The sequence below is a fragment of the Crocodylus porosus genome, unplaced genomic scaffold (assembly GCF_001723895.1).
Source record: "Crocodylus porosus isolate Cpor-Errol unplaced genomic scaffold, CroPor_comp1, whole genome shotgun sequence".
NCBI lineage: Eukaryota > Metazoa > Chordata > Crocodylia > Crocodylidae > Crocodylus > Crocodylus porosus.
The window spans coordinates 101,383,959-101,394,174 of NW_017728886.1; the positions used below are offsets into that span (position 1 = coordinate 101,383,959).

The 10,216-nt window shown below is 38.0% G+C and overlaps 1 protein-coding gene across 1 annotated transcript in view; it reads left to right on the forward strand.

Moving 5' to 3' along the window:
• NR4A3 (nuclear receptor subfamily 4 group A member 3) overlaps positions 1-6,535 on the forward strand; it is a 30,909-nt gene extending 24,374 nt beyond the window's left edge. The window contains exon 7 of the mRNA XM_019539832.1: positions 3,387-6,535. Coding sequence (XP_019395377.1) covers positions 3,387-3,649 — 263 coding nt within the window. The 3' untranslated portion in view covers positions 3,650-6,535. The remainder of the gene's footprint in view (positions 1-3,386) is intronic.
• Positions 6,536-10,216: the final 3,681 nt, after the last annotated feature.

Sequence of the window (10,216 nt, forward strand, 5' to 3'; positions counted from 1 at the left end):
CCAGTTTGTTTGTTTTTTGTGCGGGTTTTTTTGACATCAGGATCTCCCAGGGTCAAACCCCTCTCCCCCATACTGCTACCTTGCAGCACAGAGAACACCTGAAAGGAGGTGCAGACATGCCTGTGACACCACACACTGCACAGACACACTCATCTGGACATAGCCAATATGTCTACTTAGCACCTGGTGTAAATGGTTACAAGTTCATTGACTTTGGTGCAATTAGGCCTGTTTATTCCAAGGGCCTGCTCCTCCTTCCTTTGGAGTGAATGGTTATATTGGACTTCAGGTCTTCATGTTCATTTGACACAGTGAGGCTACTTTTGTAAGTGTGACTGGCAAAATTGGCTCCTTCTACTTTTAAAGTACATCTAGCATTCTCACAATCAAAAAGCACTTCCCAGTTATTTAAAATCTGTGATAAATTAATAGCTCAAAGTACTGTTTGAGCCTTTATTACAGACCAAAGTATACCTAAATCTATAATTAATTAGGTATTTTCTCAAGAAATGAATGGGAAGCAGATGGATAAGGACTGGTAAGGAGGTAAGCAGAGGGCAATACCATTTGCTAAGGGACAGGCTTCAGTAAGGAGGGATCTGGCTTCCCATCGATCCAGCAAGTTTGGCAGGAGACAAGCTTTCTTTTCTAAAGGAGCAATTTGAATTAATCTTTGTGAGGAATACCTTGTGAAGATTTGCAAGTTGAAAGTGCTACCCCATAGCTTTTCACACTGTAGAGGACAATCTCATTGTTCAGAGTTTGCTTTACTCTTGCAGCACAACAGAGCATATAGAGGGTGAAATATGTCATAATTCAAAATTACCTGGGTTTTGCTATTTAAAGCAAGACCAGTAACAAATTAAGATCATTTTTACACCTTTCATATTTTGCATCAGCATATTTCACTGCTAATCAATGAACGAAACACATTTTTAATAAAACCTGTTAAACTTGGTAATTTAATAACTACACCAAAGACCAAGATTACAGGTTTGATCCTGACTGAAAAAGAACAACAGGTCTTGTGTGCTCAAGATTAGTATTTGATTTTCCAAACTTTGCAGAAATGCATACAGTAGGTTTAAACACCTTTGATGTACTATTTTAAAGTCAAACTGTGGATCTGTGTAAGGATTTCAGATCTCTGGGCCTATATATATATATGTCTTATTTCACATTGCTAAAAAAAATATAGTCTCAAAACAGATTAAAAGGTAAGAGCTCTTCAAAGGCTAAGAAGTTAAGTTATCGTTCTATACAATTTCCTATAAGACTTGTTTTAAAAAATCCTCTGCAGATTTTTACATTTTTATAAAATATTTAATCCCTCAGCTCTTTAATGGCTGCATCAGTGGAAGTATTTACATGATCTGTACAGTCAGGCTTACATAATTAAACTATGCACAATTTACTGGATATGCATTAAATATTCATTGACACTTCATGTTATAATGTAAACAAGTCACTTCGAATATCTAGGGGTTTTTTAATTCCTTGAAGGTGAAAAAAAGATGTTTGAAGTATATATTGCTGCCTGGATGAATATTTTTCAGGTATTTGACAGATAACAAGGCAGACTGCTGGTACTTAAATAGTAGAACATACTAGCTTCTGGCTAAAGATGTACACATCTGCAGCTTGATCTTAAATTGGTGTAACCGAGAAGTTTGCTCCACTGAAATATACAAAGCTGCATATGCGTAAAATAAATGAAAATGAGAGAAGGATTAGGCCCTTGGACTCCTTGCTACTCTTATTGCACAAACATGTGTTGAATTAGTTCATAAAAGCCATATATACCAAATAGCTACTGCAGGGAGAATTTAAGAACATCCATACCTCACGGTACATCCATGCATATGTACATCTGCCTGAGAGGTGTGGGAAGTCCCTTCAAAGATCCTACACACATTCTCCCTGCTTTGGGGGGGCAAAGAACATTTTCTGTCTTCACTGACTCCCATTTTTAGGGAGGTGGGCAGAAGTCATTGCCTCTTATTAGATCCTTACTGATGCTGGACAAGGAGAATAAACTGTATACAAAAGGGATTATGACCTTGGCAGGAGGACAGGGGGCAGCTAGTTGAGAGTACACTGAACATAAGAACTTTCACGGCCCTCTGCTTTTTCTCCTCTGTTCAGCATTTTTACTGGCTGGTTGTTTATAGGTGACTACTGTATATACTGTTTGCCAGTAAATTTAATGTGCATTTTCCTACACCTCGCAGTACTGTATTTAAAATATACTTTATCATATCTTTGGTAATGAAACAGATTCTTTCTTACTTGTGAATTTGAAATTCAAAGGCAAATTGAAATGCATTGAGATTATTTTACATTATTGTTCAGAAATATATTACATTAATTCATCCAGTGCATCCTGATAAGTAAACAATAATGTAGAACTTACCCTTTGCTTGCAGAAAGACTGTTTTTAATTAAATATGAATCTAAGGATGTATAGCTTCTCTAAAACAGTTTAACAGATGATAAAGGGAAGGAGCCCTGCTTAGCTAAAAGTCATTATTTTGTTTTTAGGAATTTCATAAATCTTGGGATGGATAGCATGGAAGCTTTTTTACTTTATGTGTTGCTTTCTTGAAGCTGGAAATAGTTGACTTTCAGACTACTTTTATCTCTAGCCTTTTAGAGATAAATAAACCATAAAGGGAGTAGATGATCAAAATAACAAAGGATGGTTGAGGTGTCTTTGGTTTCTTATGAGAGAGTCTGTAAATTCCTAGTGGAATTCCAGGTCTAGTTCTGATGGAGCTGGCAGTAGATATTGATCCCCACTTGAATTCACTGAATAAATAATGGTTGCCATAGTTATTGAGCATTCACAACTGGTAGGGAGGCAGGAAAATCTCCAAACCACCTTCTGTGATAGTTTTGCCAGAAAATCGTCCAATTAAATTATGTCTTACTCTGTAAAAAATGTGGCAAATATAGCACTAGCTTAGATTCAATATATTAATTATAATTTCAATTATAGTTGAAAGCTACTGCTAAATATTTTTAATGCTAGCAGGAAAGGGCAGTCATTAAATCTTATTATATGAAAAAGGTCAGTCAACATTACACTGTACTACCACGGCCACTACTAATATTCTACCAGAAGTGTGTGTACATGCTCCCACTTACGTGTTTCTGTGCACACAGACATGCGCACTCTCTATGTATATGCCCATAAATAAATAAATAAATAGTACAATAATATACAAGACACGCATACTTTATATATAGTTACATACAGTCTGTGTGTCTTGTAAATGACTGTACTTTTTATTTATAGGTAGATAACATCCATTAAGTATCAAATTTATTTTTATAGCATGGAATAATGATGCAGGCTTACATTTTCTTTTGCCATTATTCTGCAGAACGGCATGGATTAAAAGAACCAAAGAAAGTGGAAGAGCTATGCAACAAGATCACTAGCAGCTTGAAAGACCACTTAGCTTTCAGCTGTCAAAACAAAGGACAACCACTTGAGTCTGCAGAGCCTAAGGTACTGGGTGTTCTTTCTGACTTGCGTTCTCTCTGCACACTGGGACTGCAGCGCATCTTTTACCTGAAACTGGAAGATTTGGTGCCACCCCCCTCCATCATTGACAGGCTATTTCTGGACACCTTACCCTTCTGAGTCTCAGATAACACTCATGGAAGGCAGATGCCTACCAGGGCAAGCAAATGGATTGTCACGTACAGTTAACTTTTCTGCATTTTCATAACAGAAAAGCAGCTCCAGCCCTAAAATGAGGACTTTTTCTGGCGCTTTTTCCTTGCAGTCTGAGGCCTAAAACTTAGCCGAATACTCTCTGGGGGGTGTGTTTTGGGGTTTTTTTGTGTGATTTGGGGTTTTTTAAATTGCTAATATGGCACTTTTGGACGATGCTATCCCAGCAGTAAAAGGTTAACATGACTGTTTTAAATCTAATGTTTAACACCTCATTATATATGGGGAATAAAATGGTAGAAAACTGTGTGTTTGAAAACAAGAACAACAAATAGTTGTTTGCCAGGGTAGTATGTGTTTTGTGACAATACTTTAGCATACTTCCTGTATCAAGGGCACATATATTGGCACAAACTAAACAAAAGTTCACTTTTTTTAACAAAGTACATACAATTGAGTATTTCATATAAATTAGATATAGCAAAATGACAATGGCTGTTAGCTCCCATGTTCAAGTGCAATTTTTTAAAGTGCTGTCTTACTAAGTCTTGTTTATTAACTAATTTATTTTAATATGAAGATAAAAACAGAAGAAATCCAGTAAGAAAATTAAATGCACTAACTTACATGACAGTTTCCCAAACTTGAATCCATGTAGTGTGACATACTGACAAATTAGTGTGGAAAACACTGGTACAGATTGTGATTCAGTTGAGCACTGGTTCCTTAGATAAGGAAATAAAAGTAAGTAGTGATTGGAACATACAGGGTCAGCATCAGGGACAGTTACATTTTAGAATATAATCCCGATAACATGTTAGTTAACAGACATAAAATGGTTTTGAAGAAGAAGCAAGTCTTGTAAAATAGTATGAATGTAAGTGCTAGGAAGGATATAGTGGGCTGCATTTAAAACATTCCGTGTTCGTACTCCCTTTTTGTATGTTTATACTGTTGATGCCATATTAATATGAAATAATTTGTTGCATAGTGTCTTTATTTGTATAAATGTTTGTATGCATGGTATATTGTAATTGCTTTGCCTGTATTTATTGCAATGACTGCCAGCTCACGGGAGCCGTGTTACACTGAGTAACTAAGGTGTTCACACTGACTCAGTTACAGCAGTTAGAGAACTATATACATATATATAAACTGTATATATATGTATATATCTGTGTGTATGTCTTTTTATTAACCATTTGTATATAAAATATCTGTCACTTCACAAGCAGTTATTTTACAGTTTATTTGCAGTGACTTTTAAGGCAGTACTGTTTAGCACTTTGATATTAAAATCTTGCTCATGTTTTGCTAAATTCAAATAATATGTAAAGATTTTAGTTCTAAAAAACTTTATATGCACTGTATTAAATCAAAATTTTGTTGGTCATTTTGCTAAGAAAAATTTTTTGAATGTCAATCTGATGTCACTGTATCTTTTGTTAGCTTTAAACATTCTAGCTTTTGTCTTTTTTTAAACTATGCTGTTTATATGGAAATTAAATTATACAATCAAACAGATGCCAAATGAATTGCCTAATTGCTGCAAAGGATAACCCAGATATCAGTCATTGTATGGTTTTAAAATAGTTATCTGGTATTTTATCACTTATGTTTTGATGTGCTTTATGAAAAATTATTCTTATATTGAGATTTCTAGTAGCGTCAATAGGAAAACAGACTTTTAATCACTAAAGTTAATATTTCCAGCTTACCTGCAGAAAATATTTGGAAGAGTATTGCTTTTTGTATTGACTTTTAAGCTTACGTGCAAACATAATAGCATAATTAAATATCAGAGAATCTCATGTTTCTTGTAGGTTGGTGTTTCACCTCACCTACAAGACAAGTATATTTTGACTGAATCTGAACTTTTGTATATAACACACACACACACACACACACACACACACACACTTCAAAGGTATGTTTACTTCTGTCTCCTTGTGTAAAATACAAAGTCTCTTAAGACAGTGGGGGTCAACCTTTTATGCAGGCATGCTACAAATTATTCCCTTTCCCTGCCCAGCCTGCTGCTCTACATTCTGCTCCTGGTCCTGCATTCCCTGCCTGATCTGCTGCTCTGTGTTCTGCTTTCTTCCCTATGCTCCCTGAGCCAGCTGCTGTTGTGCTCCCTGCTCCCTCCCTGATCTCCTGTGTGCCACACACAGAGGTTGCCCATGCCCCTCACAGCACCCATACTGCAGGTTGGCCACCCCTACCTTAAGAAATCATCTTTTTAAAGACAAATCTGGAGAAGTGCTGAGCATCCTCACCTCCCAGACATGGGCTCGCAGCACTAACGGGACTAGCTCACTGAAAAATATTTTCACACAAATTAGTATTGTACAATTAAAGGACTTCTTGTTGCAACCAGCTACATGTCCTATGACAGATGTTGCTCCTAGTAGGTCCCGAGCCCTATGTTAGATGTCATGTAGCCAGTGTGCTTCAGTCTTCCATAGATGTTCTCAACTGTGATACTATTCAAAAGCATGTAATCTATGGAATGTTCTTCACACTTATTTCAGTTCACGAAATTTATTCATGCAGTACAATCAATGGCAAATCATGATAGCAAAAGAAAGAATTAAAGCAGATAATTCTGCTACTTTTGTTAGAGCTCTCTCAGTGTGAACATGCCTTTTTTGCAGGCTGAATTCAGGACTATATCAGCTGTTAAAGGAGAGTGCCTTGCTTTTATTTCAGACAACAGAGTGTTTCAAAAGTTTCTCTGCTCCTCTAACAGCAGTGCTTTTTTGTGTTAACCTGTGGGTTGAAAGAAATGATGTTCTTGTACATATACAATGTAAATTAAAATGATTAAATTGAATAACATCTTTTTCAGAGCCCCCATGTGTCTTGAACAGATATGCTTAATTCTGCTACAATCTGCTGTGACTTTCTTATCAGTTATAGGACATCAAAAATTTGCTGACTTGAATCTTAAAAGTAGAAAAAGTTTTGGAAGCATGCTTAACTTTAACTTAAATTAAAGTAGCCTTAAACAAAATAAAGAAAAATCTACACTAAGTAGTTACAACATCCTTCTCGGATACTGAGGCCTTGCCTCTGTGAGAAAACACTATGAAGGGAGCAGAGCACATGGAGTCTCTTCTTCCTCTGAGTACCTGTACACCCAGAAAAAGCAGGCTAGCTAGGCCAACTTAAAAGAAGAGCACGGCCCTATTCTGCAACCCTGTGAATCAACAAAGCCGGGAAGAATATGCCAGCAGTGCTTTTAAAAAGAGCAATTCCCTTTCCTCAGCATGCACTGGCTTTGGAGGAAAGCAAATCTTGTCTATACCAAATTAACCTATTTAGTCATTACTGCATTTTTGACATAGGTTTAAAAGACACCTGCCATTGCTTTAGTATGTCCATAACTACAAATGGCTGTGGCATGTCTCAGTGAGAAACTATTACTAATTAAATGTGACAAAACAGAGCATGAAAAATCTTCAGAACTAGAATTTTTGTAATCATCATTTTTTTAAATAACACTAAGCTTGTTAATGAAAGAGGCAAAAAACAATTTTCAGCTCAGAATTTTCCTAATGCATAATGCATTCAAATAGTTAAGGCAATCAGCTTCCAGGGAGCTAGATCCAGGACTCCATCCCAGGTGCATCACAGGCCCTGGAAGCTGGAAGTAGTTACATTTCTGACCTGGGTCAATGTACCTGCCACAGTAAGGCACTCAGGCAGGCTAATTAACTCTGCTGGGGTGGGAAGGGGAGGGGTGGAAGTTCAAGAAAATAACCATGCTACCCCAGCAGCTGCTCTCAAGCATGGCGGAAAACAAAGTTATAATAGCAGCTTCAGAGGGGCTTCCCAGAGCAGCCTCACCGGCATGCTTCTTGGCTTGGAGTGTGTCTGTGGAAGTGATGAGCAGGATGTGCTCCAGACCCACCCAGCTAAAACACATTGTATGTCAGTGTAAACATACCCTCCATTGCTTCTGTGGCAGCCAGTAGTTACATCATCTCAACAAAGCAGCAACATGCTGATTCAGAACCAATTGCTTTCAAATTTGAGACAAAAGTCCCATTTCAGGGAGTCCTCAGGGACATCAAAACACAGTCCTGTAATTCTGAACTGTTCTGGAAATTTCAGATCAGTCAACTGCTTTACAAAAAGTAGTTTACTTTTCCAAGCCCTGATTTTCCCCATGGAAGCTAAGAGCTGCTCTCCTTTACTTCTTATGCTTTTAAATTAACAGTTCCTTCAAATGCAGCAAATTATGCCCCAAATTCCTACTGAATTTCAAGTCAGAATTGGTTGCCATATCTTTTGACAGAGGGACATCCAACTTACGTTTTAATTAATTAAGAATATAGGATCATAGCAATGGCAATGGCCTCCTCGGCCATCAAGTGTAGCCCCTGCACTCCCAGGCAATCATTTACGCAAGGAATCCCCAAAATCACCACTTCAAACCCTCATACACAAGGACACAAGTCACAGGTCCTAAAACAAGGAGAGTACCCTATAATATGCCATAAGTAAAAATGATTTGTATTACAGCAGCACCTAGAGGCCACATCAGAGATTGGGACCCTATTTTGCTAGTTGTTGTACTCAAGACTATAAACATTGAAGAATGTACAGTCTAAATACAAAAGACAGACAATGGAGTGGCAGATGAAGTGGCATGCCCAAGGCCATGCAGCAGATTGGTGGCAGAGCTGGGACAGAATCCAGTTCTCCTCACTCCTGATCTTGTGCTCTGCATTTAAATGTCTGCTCTGTCCAGTTCTAAGGAAAACAACAAGAAAAGAAAATATACCACTAGACTTAAAATAAAACAATTACATGTGCTTATCTCATCAGGTAAGCATTGCTACTGGTATCAGTGAGACTATCGAGTGAGCAAGGCAAACAGGATTCAGTCCAACACTTGAAGTAGGTTACAGTTATTTACATAAGAAATAGTGAGTATTTAGAAAGGAGATATTCACCCACAGTTTATTGAACTAAGGAAGCTGACAATTAGGAATACTGAAAGTCTGGCTTAAACATTAATTATGAACGGATAAAAAGAATAATGTTTCTTACATTCCAAATTATGCATATATCACCAGAAGAGCTATTTAATCAACGTCTTAACTGTAAATAGAATATTTGAGACCTGTAGCTCTAATCTACTTCTGTATAAAAGTTATGAGTACTGTTATTTCTTAAATTACAAGAGAAATGTATGTTATATTCTACGTTACACATTTTGTTTTCTTTTTAACACAAACCTTCACTTTTTCAGTAATACTTGGGCACTGATCTAACAGCCCTTATTTACAGAAATAGTTCCATTAACTTTAGTAGTAGTACAGCTGTAAATAGAAAGCTGGACTTCTACCCATATGAGCAATGAGTTGTTGTGTGTATTATGACACAGTTGTTTTTCATAGTGCAACTACTTTGATAGCGAATACATGATCCTGAGGATGTAAAAGAGAATAGGCAGCAGGAAATAACACTTTTTCACTATATTTGTCTATACCAGTGGTTGGCAATCTTTTTAACTGCAGGTGAGGGACCCAGTTCAGGTTACAGGTTGGTAGGACTCAGCAGCCACCACACCTGCTGCTGCTATCACCTTTCCCCATGGTGCCATGGGGACAGTGCCCACAGCAGCGCCTCTTCCTGCAGTGGCCCAAGAAAGCAACTGCTGCTGGCACCCCCTCTCTCCCGCCATTACCAAATGCCACGGAAACTCCACATCTGCAGGCCAGATCCAATGGCTCTGTGGGCCAGATGTAACCCATGGGCCTTAGATTACTGACCCCTGGTCTCTGCTAACAGGGGGCCTAGGTCATGCTCCCCATCTGACCACACAGGCACACTCCACACTAAGCAATTCACCAGCATGGCTGCTCTGGACTTACCCTTCTGCACCTGTTCTTGAGCCCTCAGTCTACAGGAGCCTGAGAACGGGCACTGGAAATGAGCCTGAAGCAATCTCACTGACAAACTCCTTGGTCCAAGGGCTGGACATGATCAGGCCTCCTGGTGCCAGGATTCCCCCACTACACTAGTGTAGACAAGCCTTAAATTTCTCTGTGCCTTAAGAAAACCTTGTTTCTAATGAATAAATGAATTGAGTTGAAGAGCTATTTTGATTTAAGGGAAACTTTCAAATGTAACAGACAAACACAAACTCACTTTGTAAGTGTTTCATGTGATTCTCATGATTTATCATACTCTGTATCCGAATTAACTGAAGATACATGAGTTTAAACAAGGATTTGTTCATTTCCATTTCTTCCCTTTTGATCTGTAGAGGGGTCAAAATACTGCATTTGTGGTATCATGGCAACAGTCTGTGATGTCACCAGTGCTGGATTGTGACCGTAACTGAGCATATTTCAAAGGTTTAGTTCAAATAACCAGAACTTATGAATGTTCCCATTCCAACCCCACACAACTCCCCACTTTACTCCTTCCTCCTTACTCCCTTCTCTTCAGATTGACTTCCAGATTCCAAATACAGTTCTTTCCCAGTGTCCCCAAGTCCCACTCTTAATATTGCAA